The 19,438-nt window shown below is 42.9% G+C and overlaps 1 protein-coding gene across 1 annotated transcript in view; it reads right to left on the bottom strand.

The window, feature by feature from the left end:
- Positions 1–19,438, bottom strand: part of LATS1 (large tumor suppressor kinase 1) — a 52,162-nt gene that overhangs the window by 21,003 nt on the left and 11,721 nt on the right. Inside the window, exons 2-3 of the mRNA XM_016185337.2 lie at positions 9,432–9,945; positions 8,262–8,409 (exon numbers count right to left, since the gene is read on the bottom strand). Coding sequence (XP_016040823.1) covers positions 8,262–8,409; positions 9,432–9,782 — 499 coding nt within the window. The 5' untranslated portion in view covers positions 9,783–9,945. The remainder of the gene's footprint in view (positions 1–8,261; positions 8,410–9,431; positions 9,946–19,438) is intronic.

The following is a 19,438-nucleotide window of genomic DNA, read 5'->3' as shown; positions in this document are numbered from 1 at the left end:
TAAGGATCCCAGTGCAAGCCCCCGGCTCCCCACCTGGGCTCCCCACCTGCAGGGGTGTCGCTTCACAAGCAGTGAAGCAGGTCTGTAGGTGTCTGTCTTTCTCTCCCCCTGTCTTCCCCTCCTCTCTCTATTTCTGTCCTATCCAATAACAATAAGAATAATAACTATAACAATAAAACAAGGGCAACAAAAGGGAATAAATATTTTTTTAAAAGGGGGGGACGGGCGGTAGTGCAGCACATTAAGCGCACATGGCGCCAAGCGCGAAGACTGGAGTAAAGATCCCAGTTCAAGTGCCAGTTTGAGCCCTGGCTCCACACCTACAGGGGGGAATGGCTTCATGGGTGGTGAAGCAGGTCTGCAGGTGTCTGTATTTCTCTCCCCCTCTTAGTCTCACCTCCCCTCTTGATTTCTCTCTATCCTATCCAATAACAACAACAGTAACGGCAATAATAATAATAACAACAAGGGCAACAAAATGGGAAAAAGACCTCTAGGAGCAGTGGATTCATAGTGTAGGCTCCGAGCCCCAGAGATAACCCTGGAGGCAAAAGAAAAAAAAGAATTAACTAGCCCACACACTCAAAATGCTAAAGACTTAGGTGTTAGATCCAAAGCTATAAAATACACATGAAATACTTCAAGAACATAACTTTAATCAGAGGCGTGTTTGTAGGTTCAACAGCAAGGAAAACTAAAACAAGAATGGGCAGGACTACAGCAAAAAAAAAAAAAAAAAAGGCAATATAGCAATTGAGGGGAAATTTGCATATCACATCATCTGAGAAGTCACTGATACTGACAATATATAAAGAAATCATACAGCTTGACAACAAACTTAAGTAACCCACTAAAAAAGGTGGCAAGAGGTCTGAACAGAAGACATTTAGGTGACTTACAGACACACTCAAAAATAAAAAAAAATGCTCCACATTACTGTTACACAAAAATTAAAGGCATAATAAGGTACCACCTCACACTGGTGAAAATGGTCTACATTTAAGAAGAAAAAGATTAAAAAAAAAAAGAAAAGAAAAAGATAACACACACTGGCCAAGATGTGGAAATAAAAGGAACTCTGCTGCCCTGCTGGTGGGCCTGCCAACTGGTGCAGTCCTTATGGAAAACAGTACAGAAAGTCCTTAAAAAATAAAAATGTGGGGGCCGGGCGGTAGCGCAGTGAGTTAAGCACATGTAGCACAAAGCACAAGGACGGGCATAAGGATCCTGGTTCGAGCCCCCGGCTCCCCACCTGCAGGAGTGGGGGGGTCGCTTCACAGGCGGTGAAGCAGGGCTGCAGGTGTTTATCTTTCTCTCCCCCTGTCTTCCCCTCCTCTATTTCTGTGTCCTATCCAACAACGATGACATCAATAACAACAGCAATAATGACAACAACAATAAAAAATAACAAGGGCAACAAAAGGGAACATAAATAAATATTTTTTTTAATTTTTAAATAAATAAAAAATAAAAATGTAGGGTTGGAGAGATAGCATAATGGTTATGCAAAAAGCCTTTCATGCTTGAGATACCAAAGGTCCCAGGTTCAATCCCCAGCACCAACATATATAATCAAAGCTTAGTAATGTACTGGTAAAATCAATAAATATGGCAACGTTGGGGCTATGTGACAGCACACCTGGCTACGTGTACATGTTACCATGCACAAGGACCCAGGTTCAAGTCTCCAGTCCCTACCTGCTGGGCGGGGGTAAGCTTCACAAAGGGTGAAACAGTACTGCAGGTGTCTCTCTCTCTCTCCCTCTCTACCCTCCTCCTTCCCTTTCAGTTTTTGTCCTACAAAATAAATTACTAAAGTTTTTTTAAAAAGTGAATGCCATGTGACCTGGCAGTAGCACTGTTAAGTATATGTAGTCAAAGGATATGAAAACATTTATTCAAAAGGATACATGTACCTCTATGTTCATAACTACACTACTTGGTGCAGGCACCGAGCCCCATCGATAATCCTGGAGGCAAAAAAAGAGATGAATCAGGGCTGATGACAAAGTTCATCAGTATAGCATCTGCTTTACTATGCGCACTGCCCAGGTTCAGGAAGTCCCAGCACTGCATGGGAAGTGCAGTGGCTCTGAGGCAAGTCCCAGGGCTACTGATGTCTCTCCTCCGATACCCCCACCCCCACACCTAAAGGAAAATGCATCTTGAGTAGGGAAAACACATATGCATGAGACCCTAGGTCTACAAAACAAAAGGAGTTAAATTTTATTTTTGTTTAGTATTTATTTATTCTGTATAGAGACAGAGAGAAACAGAGGGAAGGGAGGAGGGGAAGGGAGGAGATGGGGAGGGGAAGGGCAGAGGGAGGGGGAGAGGGAGAAGAAGAGGGAGAGGAAGAGATCTGCAGCACTGCTGCACGGCTTGTGGAAAACCCCTCCCCCACAGGTGGGGACCAGAAACTGAACCCAGATCCTTTGGCATGGTAACATGTGCTCAAGCAGGTGTGCCACCGCCCAGCCCCCATTCCTGTTAGCTTTCTCTTTAGTCAGAGATGACTGCAGCTATTCACTTTTCCCATGTCTTCAGGGTAGGTGATATAAAAAGCAAATTAATACCACCACAAATTCATAAGGAGTATCTTCAGACAGTCGCAGCCCTGCCCGAAAATCCTGTTTCTTTACCCTCCCTCTTTACTCTCCCCAGTCTCCAGACTCTTCAAATTGTCTGCTCCGTTCTTACCCATGATTCTTACCAGATGACCTAGTTTTCCACTTCAGAGACAACAGAAAAGCATCAGAAAGAATTCTTGTATCTTCCTTATGTAACCTAGGCTGAGTCTGGTCTTGTTAGAGCAAAACTGGAGCCACAGGAAAGGTAATAATCTCTCGCCCTGTGCTTTGAATTTTTTTAGTTTCCCTGACTTTTCAGAAACCTTACTCATCTTTCTCTCTTGAAAATTTAACTTTGGGGCCAGGTGTATATATTCCACAACTTTCTCAGCCACTCATCTGTTGTTGGACATCTAGGTTGCTTCCAAGTTTTCCCTATTACAAATTGTGCTGCTATGAATGTACGTATACACTGATCTCTTTGAATGAGTGAATTTGATTCCTCAGGCCATACCCCAAAAGAGGGAGACTGACTTATTAAGTATTTACTTATTTATTTATGAGAAAGCCAGGAGGAAAATGAAAGAACCAGACATCACTCTGGTACATGTGCTGCTGGGGATTGAACTTAAAGACCTCATGCCTGAGAGTCCAATGCTTTATCCACTGTGCCACATCCCTGACCATAATTTATTTATTTATTTATTTTAAATTTTTAAATTTTATTTTATATTTATTCCCTTTTGTTGCCCTTGTTGTTTTATTGTTGTAGCTATTGATGTCGTCGTTGTTGGATAGGACAGAGAGAAATGGAGACAGGAGGGGAAGACAGAGTGGGGGAGAGAAAGATAGACACCTGCAGACCTGCTTCACCGCCTGTGAAGCGACTCCCCTGCAGGTGGGGAGCCAGGGCTCGAACCAGGGCCTTATGCCAGTCCTTGTGCTTTGTGCCACCTGCACTTAACCCACTGAGCTACAGCCCGACTCCCCTGATGATAATTTATTATTTATTTATAAACTTTGTATGTTTGGCAGGAGAGAAACCAGAAAAGCATCTGACAAGTGTGATACTTGAGAGCAAGCCTGAGGTTGCATGCAATGCAACTCCTGTGCTCTGTTGAGAGCTTCCCTGTCTCTAAAGGCCTTTACCTCACTTGCACTTATCCACCTACCCCTTTCCAAGCTGAGTGACGCTCCCATGACTAAGCAGAAAATTAGCTTGTGTGCTGTGAGCTGAAATACACTCCCTCAAAACAGAGAGGAAGTCCACATTTCAATACCTCAGATTATGACTGCATTTGAAGACAAATCTTTAAAGTGGTAATAAGATGGTCCAGGAGGTGGCACAGTGGATAAAGCATTTAACTCTCAAGCATGAGGTCGCGAGTTCAATCCCTGGCAGCACATGTACTAGAGAAATGTCTGGTTCTTTCTCTCTCTCTCCTCCTATCTTCTTCATGAATAAATAAATAATGGGGCAGAGAGCATAATGGTTATGCAAAGAGACTCTCATGCCTGAGGCTCCAAGGTCCCAGGTTCAATTCCCCTGCACCACTACAAACCAGAGCTGAGCAGTGCTCTGGAAAAAAACAAAAATAAATAAAATCTTTAAAAAATAAATAGAGGGGCCAGGTGGTGGCGCACCTGGTTGAGCGCACATGTTATAATGCACAAGGACCCAGGTTTAGTGTCCAGTTCCCACCTGCAGGGGGAAGGCTTCATGAGTGGTGAGGCAGTGTTACAGGTGTCTGTCTTTCTTCCTCTCTATCCCCCCTTCCCTCTCTGGCTGTCTCTATCAATAAATAATTTTAAAAATAAAATTATAATATTATTATAATTATAATAATTATTATAATTATAATAATAAATACAATAATTATTATAATTATAATTATAATTATAAATATAAATATAATATATAAATATATATTTAATTATAAACATATATAAATATATATTTATAATTATAATTATAAATATAAATATAATAATTATTATAATTATAATATAATTTTAAAAATAAAAATAAATAAAAAAGCAATAAGGGGGATGTGGCTTGGGGGTAGAGGAAGAGCATAATTCTATTAAGGAATGGGCTTGCTCCTGGACCATCGTGGCATTATGTTATCTCCCGTAGGGATCCTAGTTTATATAGAAGACTCCTAAGTATACTGTTCCCTACCCAACAGCTTCACTTAGATCTATCAGCACCTATCTGGGTTACTTTCTTTATTTTTTTTCTTCTTTTCTTTCTCTTTCTACAATGTAGTTATTTATTCACATTCATTCATGAGAAAGAGGAGGACACATAAGATGCTGAGAACTGAACTCAGGACCTCATGCTTGAGAGTCCTATACTTGATCTACTGCTCCACCTCCCTGGTCACCAACCATTTTATTTTATTTTTTTTTATACTAACAACCTTAGAATCACGACCTCCCACCGCCCCCAACCTAATGTTACCAAGGTCTTGACAATTTTCCTCCTTCTGTCCCTCCCAATGCATTTACTTCTCTCCACTGTCATCCCTCTGGTCTAAATTACCTTTGTTTCTCATGGACTACTGTATCTCTTGTCAAGTCTACTCAACTATCTGCCCTTCTTCTAATATGATCTGTCTTCTTTATGAGTGCTGGAGCCTTGCACTTGTGCAATTTCACCACTCCTCATTCTTTTTATCTCAGATAGAGAGACCAAAAAAAAAAAAAAAATACCAGAGATATATCACCAGAGCTTCTCCCAGTGTTATGGCATTCTCACATGGTACCAGGGCTCAAGTCCAGGCTGGCTGGGCAAGGCACACACCCTAGGAGAAAAGATCCGAGGACCTATCTTCTGGTCCTTCTTTCTTTCTTTTTTTTTTTTTAAGTGTTTATTGGTTTTAGTATTTTTTTAAATTTATTTTTAAGATTTTATTAATGAGAAAGATAGGAGGAGAGAGAAAGAACCAGATATCACTCTGGTACACGTGCTGCCAGGGATTGAACTAGGGACCTCATGGTTGAGAATCCAATGCTTTTATCCATTGTGCTACCTTCCAGACCACTTGTCTGGTCCTTCTAATATGTCCTCATCCCCTACAGTCATCTTTTTCATATACAAATTCAGTTGTGTCATTAGACTGCTTAAAATGTTTCTATAGGGGGTCGGGCGGTGGCGCAGTGGGTTAAGCGCATGTGGCGCAAAGCGCAGGGACCGGCGTAAGGATCCCGGTTCGAGCCCCCGGCTCCCCACCTGCAGGGGAGTCTCTTCACAGGCGGTGAAGCAGGTCTGCAGGTGTCTATCTTTCTCTCCCCCTCTCTCTCTGTCTTCCCCTCCTCTCTCCATTTCTCTCTGTCCTATCCAACAACAAAGCAACGTCAACAATGGCAATAATAACCGCAACGAGGCTGCAACAACTAGGGCAACGAAAAGGGGGAAAAATGGCCTCCAGGAGCGGTGGATTCATGGTGCAGGCACCGAGCCCAGCAATAACCCTGGAGGGAAAAAAAAAAATGTTTCTATAATGTTCTTAGGATAAAACCAATAAAATTCCTGCATACCTAGGTCCTTTGAATTTCTGCAGTTACTTCTCATGCTTTTATTTTCAGCATCCCTGCCACTTTCATTTCTTTGACTATGGCGTCAAAACCTGACAAACAGGTAGCGCAGATGGTGCTCTTCACTAACCCCCCTCCCACTACCTCCTCTCTTTCTTCATGCACCAGTCCTATGGCCAGATCCACACGGTGGTTTTCTCAGATTTCCTGGATTAGGTACCAAAAATAATTATATATGTGTGTGTGTATGTGTGTTACGAGATGGATCCACAGTACCACAGAACACTTTCCTCTTCACCCAAACTTCAACGGTTGCCATTCCACATGTATTTGTGTGGTTATCTCATTTCTCTTACCGGAATGTCAGTTCTACAAAAGAAGAGAACACTATACCCAAAACTGAGAAAAGAATTTGAAACAGTGGTTGGTCAAAAAAAAAATTGTTAAGCAAAGGATGACTAATAAAAAGACTTTTTATTCTGCAACAATAAAACAATAAGCACAAGATTAAGAATTCAAATGCCAACTTGACATCAGTAGGTCACAGAACTTGTAAGCAAGGGTACTGAATTCAACCCCTATCTGATTCTCTAGGCTTCTGATTAATAAATGAATATCTGATTCAACCCCTGCTCTGATTCTCTAGGCTTCTGATTAATAAATGAATCTTTATATATATTAGAGTACAAGGACTGGCGGAAGGATCCCAGTTTGAGCCCCCGGCTCCCCACCTGCAGGGGAGTCGCTTCACAGGCGGTGAAGCAGGTCTGCAGTAGTCTATCTTTCTCTCTCGAGACCTCTCTGTCTTCCCCTCCTCTCTCCATTTCTCTCTGTCTTATCCAACAACTATGACATCAATAACCACAATAATAAAACAACAAGGGCAACAAAAAGGAATAAATAAGTGAAAATAAAAATAATCAAGGGTAGGGGAGGTAGGCAGCATAACAGCTATGCAAACAGATTCTCACACCTGAGGCTTCAAAATCCCACGTTCAATCCCCTGCACCACCATAAACCAGAGCTTAGCAGTGCTCTGGTAAATAAACAAAAAACAATGAAAAGATAATATAAGTTGCAGTATAGCCTAATCAAGTAGTTCTCAATAAGATTGCTGCTTATCAGAAATTACCAATGCAACTATAAAAGCCCATCCTCAAATTCATTTTGGAATGATGTCATAACACTATTATCCCAGAAACTTTGACTTACTGGAATGCTTTCACTTTTTTTAGAAGAATTTTTTCTTTTTTAATATTTATGTATTTATTTATTGCCTCCAGGGTTTTCCACTGAAGCCCTGTGCCAGCACAATGAATTCACTGTTCCTGGCAGCCTTTTTTTTTTTTTTTTTTTTACATTTTATTGGATAGGACAGGGAGAAATTGAGAGGGGAGAGGAAGATAGAGAGGGAGAAAGATAGACATCTGCCGTCCTGCTTCACCACTTGGGAAGCAACCCCCCTGGGGAGCGGAGCCGGGGACTCAAACTGGGATCCTTGCATGAGTCCTTGCACTTCGTACTATGTGCACTTAACCTGGTTCGCCTCTGCCCAACCCCCTTTTTCTTTTTTCTTTAGTTAATAGGAAAGAGAGAAATTGAGAAGAGAGAGGGAGACAGAGAGGGAAAGAGAAAGATAGGCACCTGCTCCACTGTTTGTAAAGCTTCTCACCCACCTGCAGGTGGGGACCAGGGTTTTTAACCCGGGTCCTCAGGCGTGGTTATGCGTGATCTTATCTGGGTGCACTGCCACAGGGTCCCACTGAACCGTTTTTAAAAAATTACAGGACTGAAGAATTAATTACCAAAAAATTATTTTTTAATATTTATTTTTTAAATATTTACTTATTCCCTTTTGTTGCCCTTTTTTTTTATTATTGCAGTTATTGTTGTCGTCATTGTTGGATAGGACAGAGAGAAATGGAGAGAGATGGGGAAGACAGAGAGGGGGAGAGAAAGATAGACACCTGCAGACCTGCTTCACCGTTTGTTAAGTGACTCCCTTGCAGGTGGGGAGCCGGGGCTTGAACTGGGTTCCTTACGCCAGTCCTTGCTCTTTGCGCCACCTGCGCTACCACCTGACTCCCCCCAAAATTATTTTTAATATACTATAACAGAAGGGATTAGAAAAGAAAAAGTTTGATTAATCACCTGGCTTCAGGCTGGCATTAACAGGCCTGGCAGCTGCTGCAGCCATCTGTTCCCGTCGCAAATCTTGGTAACTCATTTTACTAATGAATTCAATGGCAGCTTCTATACTTCTGTTATTAGTTTTCTGAAGGGCTTGTATAACCATATCCTAATGTGAAATTAAAAAAAAGAGAGGAAACAAAATTTTAAGTCTTACAGTTAATTAATTGGAGGGGAAAAAAAAATCTGTGAGTTCCACTAGAGAAATTCACAATTCTGGAGAAGGGGCCCCACCTCTAGTTAGTATTAATTTACAACTACAACAAAAGGCCATAGAATCTCAAATTACTAAAGCAAACAAACCAAACCCTCAAGTCCTCCCAATGTTTCTTTAAAGGCTTCACCTTTATGAAAGGCATAACTGTTTTCTTCCAGGATTAACTTCTTCCAGGTACGACCACAGCAACATGATTCTGGTTACTTCTCATTCCTAATCTCATTCTTATATAAACATACACTGCTGGATTGTTCAAAATGTATCAGTCAAAATGCTGGGAACTGCTGTCTTGTCTCTGTCTCTGTGTATTACAGTAAAGGAGTTAAGGAGTTCTAGTTATCTCCTTAAATAAGAGGACATATTTAAAAGAACACAAAACGTGGTCTGGGAGGTGGCACAGTGGGTAAGGTGCTGAATTCACAAGCATGAGTCGGGGCGGGCGGTAGCATAGCAGGTTAAGCGCACATGGAGCAAAGCACAAGGACTGGCGTAAGGATCTTGGTTTGAGCCCCCAGCTCCCCACCTGCAGGGGGGTCGCTTCACAGGCGGTGAAGCAGGTCTGCAGGTGTCGATCTTTCTCTCCCCCTCTCTGTCTCCCCCTCCTCTCTCCATCTCTCTCTGTCCTATCCAACAATGACAACACCAATAACAACAATAATAAATACAACAATAAAACAAGGGCAACAAAAGGGAGTATTTAAAATATTTTTAAATAATAATTTAAAAAAGAAAACTGATTTCTATAGTCTCTAAAAAATAGTTTTTACCTGGGATGGGGAGACAGCATAATGGTTCTGCAAAGACATTAACACTTGAGGCACCAAACATTCCAGGTTCAATCTCCAGTACCAACATAAGCCAGAATTGAGCAGTGCTCTGGTTAAAAATAATAACAGTAAGAGAATAGCTCTTACCTCATCAAACCCAGCAGCTTGCAAGTCTTGGAGCATTTGTGGATTAACTTCGGAAGAACTCCGGGAGGAAGAACTTGTCTCGTTTGCAAACGGTAGCAGAGAGTTGCGGATTTCTAGCAAGGCTTTATGATGCGTCCCAAATTTATGTGGGTTTCTGACTTGTCGAGGATCTTCAGTTGACATTTTACTCATGTTGTACTCGGCCTTGGCTGCATCTGACGGCTTGGATAAATTCCGCAGGGATTCCCGAATTTCTTGCAACATCTGCCTGCTGCTGCCAGTGTAATTACTGGCAGGAAAGGTCTTAGGCCTCATTTGTCTATATCCCTCTGGCTTTTCACTCCTCTTCATGAAAACATCTATGTATATAATACCCACACGTATAAAAAAAAAAAATACCTCTTAATCTTAATAAGAGCTAACAGGTAGGTCCAGAGTTTTCCCTTGAGCAGAACTGAAAAAGATCTTCATTTGTAGAAGTTCCCAGGAATGTTTACAATCAAAATAATTAACCCTATAAAAGAAAAAGAAAGAAAAGCTATCAAGTGACTAACTGGCAGGAGCGAATGTACTGGGGCGAATCCTACTGACTGAGGAATATGCAGTCTCCTTAGTTTCAGCTCCACTGAGAATTACTATTAGATCACGACAAGTTTCCAAGTTTTCCTCTGCACCTATCTTCTAACTATTTAAATTACACAAGTAATTTAAATAGTGGTGATAATGACAAAAGCACTTTTAAAAATGCTTAAGCATGGGTCACAAGCATGAGGTCCTGAGTGTGTGGCTGAGTGCACACATCATGATGTAAAAGGATCCAAGTTCAAAACCCCAGTCCCCACCTCAAGTGGGAAAGCTTCACTAGTGGTCAAGTAGTGCTGTAGGTATCTTTCTCTCCTCCTATCTTCCCCTATCCTTTCTATTTCTATCTCTACATAAATATAAAAATTAAAAATAATTTTAGGGCTGGGGTGACAGTATAATGGTTATGCAAAACAACATTCATACCTGAAGCATAAAAGATCCCAGGTTCAACCCCTAGCACCACCATAAACCAGAGTTAAGCAACCAAATAAAAAAATGCTTTATATAAGAAACTATATAGAATACTGCCATAATGGTTCTGCAAAAGACTTTATTTAAATTTTTTCTTTTTTTAATATTTATTTTCCCCTTTGTTGCCCTTGTTTTTTATAGTTGTTGTATTTATTACTGTTGTTGTCATTGTTAGCTAGGAGAGAGGAGGGGAAGACAGAGAGGAGAGAAAGACAGACACCTGCAGACCTGCTTCACTGCTTGTAAAGCGACTCCCCTCCAGGTGGAGAGCTGGGGGCTCGAACAGGGATCTTTACTCCAGTCCTTGCCCTGTGCGCCACATGTGCTTAACTACCGTTCAACTCCTTGCAAAAGACTTTTATGCCCAAGGCTCTGCCGTCCCAGGTTCAATCTCCAGCATCACCATAAGCCAGAGTTAAGCAGTGCTCCGATCTCAGTGTCTCTTTCTCTGTGTGTGTACATGTATGTGTGTCTTTCTGTGTCTTTTTCATTAGAATAAATACACACATACATAAATAAGTAAAATACAGAGGGAAGAAAGGATATTGCTGGGGCTGGGATAAGCACATAGTACTAAGCGCAAGGACCTGTGCAAGGATCTGGGTTCTAACCCCAGCTTCCCACCTGTGGGGGGGACATTTCACAAACAGCAAAGAAACTCTGCAGGTACCTATCTTTCTCTCTCTTCCTCTACCTCCCTCTCCCCTCTCAATTTCTCTCTGTCCTATCTAATAATAATAATAATATAAAAATGGCCACCAGGAGCAGTGGGTTTGTAGTATTGGCACTGAGTCCCAGCAATAACCCTGGGGGCAAAAAAAGAAAAAAAGAAAGGCTATCGCTGCTGTCTTAACCAGGTTTTTAAACAAGTCCAGAAAATATTAAGCTTTTAAAAAAATATTTATTTATTCCCTTTTGTTGCCCTTGTTGTTTTATTGTTGAGTTATTGTTGTTGTTATTGATGTCATCGTTGTTGAATAGGACAGAAATGGAGAGAGGAGGGGATGACACAGAGGAGGAGAGAGAGATAGACACCTGCAGACCTGCTTCACCACCTGTGAAGGGGGACTCCCCTGGAGATGGGGAGCCAGGGGCTCAAACCGGGATCCTTAGGCCGGTCCTTGTGCTTTGCGCCACCTGCGCTTCACCCTCTGCGCTACCGCCCGACTCCCAGATATTATGCTTTATGCTTCAAGAACATGCTTGGGCGTATTTCCCAAACTGGAGGCCAGGACTCTGAAGTCTGTGAGCTGTGGTTAACAACGAGATGGAGAATGGGCCTTTGGGGACAGCTTGTCCCACTGCTCACAATGCACGGATGTCTTCTACATCACACTGGAAGAAAACAAACACTGAAGGTCTCCTCTGACACAGAAATCATGGACAAAAAGAAAGTTATGTCCTCTGATTCAATGTCTCTCTGTCCTATATGTAAGAAATAAGTAAAAGAGGGAGTCGGGCAGTAGCGCAGCGGGTTAAGCGCAGGTGGCGCAAAGAGCAAGGTCCGGTGTAAGGATCCCAGTGCGAGCCCCCGGCTCCCCACCTGCAAAGGAGTCGCTTCACAAGCAGTAAATCAGGTCTGCAAGTGTCTGTCTTTCTCTCGCCCTCTCTGTCTTCCCATCCTCTCTACATTTCCCTCTGTCCTATCCAACAACGACAACAACAATAATAACTACAACAATAAAACAACAAGGGCAACAAAAGGGAATAAGTAAATAAATAAATAGTTTTTTTAAAAAAAATATATATTTTTATGCTTTCATTCATTACTTTCCCCCAAAATCATTTCATTGGGAGAATAATGGTTTACAGAACTATTGTTCTGCTTCTCCATATCTTGGTTGATACTTGAAGCAATCCTGTTAAGTGAGACAATCCAGAGGACAAACACCCAAATACCTAACGGATGATCTCATTCATAGGTGGCACTTAAGAAACAAGGCAAGAAAAGTATAACACAAGGTGAAACTCTTGGACCGCTGTGATAGGTTATTATTTTTTTAAAGATTTATTCATGAATGAGAGAGGGAGAGAGGGCACCAGAGCATCAGCTGGGCACATGTGGTTGTGTGGGGGATTGAACCTGAGACTTTGGAACTTCCGCTATGAGAGTCTCTTTGCATAACCATTATGCTGTCTACGCCCACCCCCAGTGGTACCTCTTACAAACTGTTCTGCGCAGACTCTCTGGTCCAGAACTACACGGTCCAGACAAGGACTATCAGGGTGGCTGGCTATATGAGAATGCAGGCAGAGTTGGTAAGCACACGAATATGATGGACCTAGACCTGTAATGGATCCCTCTCTGTACCACCACTGGTCACTTCTATCTGGAACATCATCACAAGCCCTCTTGTAGGCCCTCACCCTATACAGCAGCTGTGGTAGGGACTGCCCCAGTCTCTCAAGGGAGGGTGTAGCACGTCACCCTGCCAGTGGAGGAAGACTGGTCCTGAAATGAATGCAGCCTGCACTGCTCCCAGTTGTGACCATGAGCTTTGAGCTCAGACCAATAGGGGCCTAGAGGTTACACTGGCTCTAGTGCTAAATATAAATATATATATGAGCCTTGGATCAGGTGGGTGGAGGTAAACAGTTAATTCTACCCAAAGAATTTTGTCAAGAACGGGAGCTACTCTCTGCCCTAATCCAACTTCATAGCTCTTTTCTCTACTCTGACACCATTTTCTCAATGTTTTGTTTTTTTTAATCTTTATTTATTTATTGGATAGAAACAGCCAGAAATCAAGAGGGATGAGGGTGGTAGAGAAGGGAAGCTTTACCACTTGCAGGCAGGGGGCTGGGGGCTTTAACCTGGGTCCTTGTGCATTGTAACATATGTGCTCAACCAGGTGCGTCACCACACAGGCCCCAGACAATGGTTTTATCCAACTTCATCCTAGCTGTCAAACTCAAGCAAAAACTACCATGGTCATGGGCTGCTAGAAACATGCCTAAAATGGATTTCTGAGCTGTCTTCCGCCCTAAAAGCCCCAATCTCACCTGCCCTGTTCCTACTTTTTGGTTCCTGTTCACTAACCATTTTGTCTCACTTTATGTTGCCACCTTCCAAGTTGCAGATGGACCATGATTACACCCTGACTTCTCTAGGCAGAAGACCTCACCAATGTGTCCTGGAATCTCACCTCTCCAGAGCCCTGCCCCACTAGGGAAAGACAGAAACAGGCTTGGGCAAAGGGTAGATAGCACAATGGTTAGGCAAATGCACTCTCATGCCTGAGAGCTCCAAAGTCCCAGGTTCAACCAGCCCCACCACCACCAGCACCACAAGCCAGAGCTGAACAGTGCTCTGGGTCCATACTCCCAGAGGGTTAAAGAATAGGAAAGCTATCAAGGGAGGGGATGGGGTACAGAGTTCTGGTGGTGGGAATTGTGGGGAGTTGTACCCCTCTTATCCTATGGTTTTGTCTTATTCTATGGTTGTGTCCTTTTTATAAATAAAATAAAATAGAAAGAAAAAAAGACACAGAGGGAATCGGGTGGTAGAGCAGCCAGTTAAGAAATGGAGACAAGAGGGGAAGACAGAGAGGGGGAGAGAAAGACACCTGCAGACCTGCTTCACTGCCTGTGAAGCGACTTCCCTGCAGGTGGGGAGCCGCGGGCTCGAATCGGGATCCTTACGCTGGTCTATGCCATGCGCTTTGCGTCACCTGCGCTTAACCCACAGCGCTACCACCCGACTCCCCAACTTTTCACTTCTGAGGCGACAAATGATAGAAGTAGCAAGTTCTAACTTATACCTATCTGAGAGTCAGGATTCACTGCAACACGTCTTAAGGAGCTTATAATAAATTCTCACTTAACACTGCTAACAATTTCTTGGAAACTGCAACTTGAAGCAAAATGTCGTATGGAGACCAGGTCAATCATGACTCATGGCCTCATCATGAAACCTGATCTTTAATTATAGAGTCATCCTTGCAGACGGGGCTGGGGAGGTAGTTCAGCATGTAGCATTCATTCCTTGCAAGTACAATGCCCTAGGCTCAGTCCTTGGCACAGCATACGACAGAGTAGTGTGCTCTGCTTTCTCTAATATAATAAATTGAAAAACAAAACAAAACAACTGATGTGTGTGGCCCCGGAGGCGGCACCGTTGGCTTTAGAAGCATGAGTTCCTGCATTTGATCCACAGCGTCGCAAATGCCAGAGTGATGCTCTGGTTCTCTTTCTCCCTTGCACTCTCCCCCACTAAAAAAACTCTTTTAAGAAGGCATCCTTGTTGAAAAACTCAAATACTATAAAACTATCTAAAGTAAAAGTCCATCTTCTAAATCACCTGTCGCAACAGAATCACCAGAGGGTGACTAATAAGCACCCTAGAAGGTAGGTACATCCTCATCCGTGGAATCTGCCACGGTTACCTTATTTGGGAAAAGGGGGTTTTGCAGCTATCATTAAATTAAGGATCTTGAGATGGGGAGATTAGCATGGATTATCCAAGTGAGCTGGCATGCACTTACAAGTATCCTTGTGAGAGAAGCAGACGATTGAGATGTAGAAGGATTTTTTTAAAAAATATATTTATTTATTCCCTTTTGTTGCCATTGTTTTATTGTTGTAGTTATTACTGTTGATGTTGTCGTTGTTGGCTAGGACAGAGAGAAATGGAGAGAGGAGGGGAAGACAGAGAACGGCAGAGAAAGACAGACACCTGCAGACCTGCTTCACCGCTTGTGAAGCGACTTCCCTGCAGGTGGGGAGCCGGGGGCTCGAACCGGGATCCTCACGCTGGTCCTTGCGCTTTGCACCACCTGTGCTTAACCCGCTGCGCTACCGCCCGACTCCCAAATATTTTGTCTTTATTTTATTTTATTTTATTTTATTTATTTACTGGGTAGTAACAGAGAGAAATTGAGAGGGGAGAGGGAGATTGAGAGGGAAAAAGACAGACACACCTGCAGTCCTGCTTCACCACTTGTGAAAGGACTCCCTTGCAGGTGGGGAGCCAGGGTTCGAACCGGGATCCTTAAGCTGGTCCTTGCGCTTTGTGCCACGTGCGCTTAACCCGCTGCGCTACAGCCCGACTGTAGAAGGATTTGAGATATAAAGAAGAGAAGCAGAGACTGGAGTGGTGTGTGGTCAGAAGCCAAGGAACACTGGTGGCCAATAAAGCTGGGAGTAGCAAGGATCGACTTCTAAACACTGTAACAAGAGTAGCCTTGTCAACACCTGGGATCAAGGCTAATAATACTGATGTTGGACTTTTGGCCTCCAGAACCATGAGAGAATAAATTTATATTGTTCAAAGCTTTTGAGTTGGTAATAGATTTATGTATCACATCAGAGAGTGTTTTACCCGAGACAGAGAAAGAGAAGTGTCCCCCCCCTTCTCTCTCTCTCTCTCTCTCACGTGGTACCAGGGAATCAAACCTCAGGAACTCAAGTCCAGTGTTCCCTATCAGTTCAGTCACTTCCTAGGCCTCTATAGTAGGTTTTTTGTTGTTGTTGTTGTTGATGATGTTTTATGTGTTTTTTTTCTTTTTACAGAAGTCACAGGAAATTAATATGTTGATTACTAACATAAATTACTATTAACTACAATGGGATCATAGACATGAAACTTAACATCATTCTTTCACATAATCATGAAGGTTTATAGTAAGAGAAGGCAGTGCTACTCCAACTTACCTGAACAAAGAACCTTTGCTCTATGGCCCAGGAGAGAGCATAGCGGCTAAAGCACTGGACTTAAATCATCAGGTCTTGGGGTTGGGAGTGGATTGCCCAGTAGAGCATAGACATTGCCACACTCAAGGACCCAGGCTTAGGACTCTGGTCACCACAAGGGAGAAGTGTCACTAGGAGTGGAGCAGTGCTGCAGTGTCTCTTCTCCTCTGCCTCTTACTCCCTATCTGTCATGCTCTATCAAAAGAAAAGGAAAAAAATAGTGGGGATAAAAAAAGAGGCAGTGGGGGATCAGGTGGTAGCACAGTGGGTTAAGCGCACATGGCGCAAAGCATAAGGACTGGCACAAGGATCCCGGTTCAAGCCCTCGGCTCCCCACCAGGGGTGTCGCTTCACAGGTGGTGAAGCAGGTCTATAAGTGTCTTTCTCTCCCCCAACCCGTCTCCCCCCCATTTCTCTCTGTCCTATCCAAAAACAATGACAACAATAATAACAAAAACTGATGACAATAAACAAGAAGGGCAACAAAGGGGAAAAAAATAGCCTCCAGGAGCAGTGGATTCGTAGTGCAGGCCCTGAGCCCCAGCAAAGACCCTGGAGGCAAGGAGGCAAAAAAAAAAAAAAAAAGGCAGTGGCGCAGCCACTAGAGTGCACACATTACCAGAGACTCAGGTTCAAGCCCCTAATCCCAACCTGTAGGGGAGAGCTACACTAGTATTGGAGCAGTGCTGCAGGTCTGTCTGTGTCTGTCTGTCTGTCTGTCTCCCTCTTACCACTTACCCTCTCAATTTCTCTCTGTTCTACTGAAGAACACTAAAGAAAGGCCACTGGGAGTGGTGGATTCATCTTGCAGGCACCAAGCTCCCCAGTGATAACACTGGAGGAAATTTAAAAACAGAAAAATAAACAAACAAGCATGATAGGCGCAGTAGTGGCACAAGGACCTGGGATCAAGTCCCTGTTCCCCACCTGCAGAGGGAAACTTCAAGAGAGGTAGAGCTGGGCTGCTACAGGAGATTCCCTTTCTCTCAGTCTCTCTCTCTCCCTCACTCTCCTTATCTCTCAATCTTTTGTCTTTTTTTATTGTTGTTGTTAATTATCTCTATTTATTTAGTGGATAGAAACAGCCAAAAAAGGAGTCAGGCGGTAACGCAGTAGGTTAAGCAGATGCGAAAAGTGCAAGGACCAGCGTTAAGGATCCAGTTCCAGCCCCTGGCTCCCCATCTCTTCACAGGCGGTGAAGTAGGTCTGCAGGTGTCTGTCTTTCTCTCCCCCCTCTGTCTTCCCCTCCTCTCTCCATTTCTCTCTGTCCTATCCAACAACGACGGCATCAATAACAACAACAATAAAACAAGGGCAACAAAAGTGAATAAATAAATTTAAAAGAAAAAAAACACAAGGGCAAGAAAGGGAAAATAAATAAATATTAAAAAATTAAAGTAAGTTTTTTAAAAAAAGAAAGTAAGTATATTGCGGTCCATGAGGTGGCACGGTAGATAAAGCAAGAGCTCCGGAGTTCTGTCCCCAGGAGCACGTTTCAGAGTGATGTTTGGTTCTTTCCCTCTCCTCCTATCTTTCTCATTAATAAATTTAAAAGAAATTTTTTAAAGGAAGTATTTATAGTGCTTTGAGTCTTAGAATGGCTCTGCTACAAATTACTGAAATGCAAAATACACTAAAATCACACCAAATTTCTTTAGATTATAAATTCTATGTAACAATTTCATTTTAACATTAGCTTCACAGAGGAAATAACAGAAACCTTTAAAAAAATCACTTCGGAGTTGGGTGGTAGCACAGCGGGTTAAGCGCATGTGCACAAAGCCCAAGGACCTGCGTAAGGATCCTGGTTCAAGCCCCCCCACCACGTGTAGGGGAGTCGCTTCACAGGCAGTGAAGCAGATCTGCAGGTGTCCTTCTCTCCCCCCCCCCCCGTTCCCTCCTTTCTCCATTTCTCTCTGTCCTATCTAATAATGATATCAACAACTACTACAACAACAATGAAAAACAAGGGCAACAAAAAGGGAAAATAAATATAAATTTTTTTTTTTAAATCACTTCAACTGTAAGATGATCTGTATCTCCTGATTTCAGAAATACACAGGATTAACAAGGATTAACAAATCCTGTGGCAGAAGTGAGATTCACAAATTACCCTCTCTTTTCCAAAGCCCTGGGAGCAGGCATAGCCTGCCAATTCTGGGCTGAGGAAGTTAAAAGCCAGGGTGGTTCTCCATCTCTTTCCTGCTTCAGGAACAATGGAGGTCACATTCTGAGGTTGTAGCAGGACTGTAATACTGAAAGAATGTGGGCCCCCTAAGCCACTGAATGGGGAGCCCCTCTATTTACCCCTGTTGGATTTTGTGTGAGCAAGAAAGGAATCTCTTGTGTTAAGCCACTGATATTTTTTATTTGTTATCACAAAACAGCTTAACATTACTGTAGGAGTAAGAAAAGACTACTCAAATACAAGATATTTATTCAGAGCCTGCTAAAACCAAGGAAGTTAGCTACCATTGCTTGATTTGGCAGACTTACGGAGGAGTGGGGGGAAAAAGCTTTATATTGAAGGGGGGGCAGAGGGTAGATAGCATAATGGTTATGCAGACAGACTCTCATGCAATGAGGTTCCAAAGTCCCAGGTTCAAGCCCCCACACCACCATAAACCAGGATTAAACACTGCTGGGGGGGACGGGGGGGGGGGGAGACTTCAGGTATATTCTGATTGTGGGCTGCTGTTATGAGGAAGCTGGAGGTCAGCTAAATGGAACTGGAGTGTTCTGACTCGCTTGGGGAGCATCTATTTGGTTTTGAGGTGGAAGTTGGCTATTAGCGCCCCAGACTTAATGGTACAGGCTCATTGCTATAGGGGTTGTGGGTCAGAATTCCATTTTCATATATCATCTAGTCATTGTCTATTTGTATATTTTAGTCTCTCGTTATCCTAATATAGAAATTGGTACCTAAAGTAAAGTGCTACCATAAAAAACAAACAAACAATAGCCACAAATGTAGTACGTGTTAGTTTAGTAGTAAGGGTAATGACTTAGAGGAAATTGATACTTGAGGCTACAAAAAAAAAAAAAAAGAAGAATCAGGAGTCCGGCAGTAGTGCAGCGGGTTAAGGGCACGTGGCGCAAAGCGCAAAGACCTGCAGGTGAGTCGCTTCACAGGCGGTGAAGCAGGTCTACAGGTGTCTGTCTTTCTCCCCTCCTCTGTCCTCCCCCTCTCTCCATTTCTCTCTGTCCTATCCAACAATGACATCAATAGCAACAATAATAACTACAACAAGAAAACAACA

Source organism: Erinaceus europaeus, chromosome 13 (genome assembly GCF_950295315.1).
Source record: "Erinaceus europaeus chromosome 13, mEriEur2.1, whole genome shotgun sequence".
NCBI classification, from domain to species: Eukaryota; Metazoa; Chordata; class Mammalia; order Eulipotyphla; family Erinaceidae; genus Erinaceus; species Erinaceus europaeus.
The sequence above is the reverse complement of the archived record's forward strand: the minus strand, read 5'-3'. Positions and strand labels throughout refer to the sequence as shown.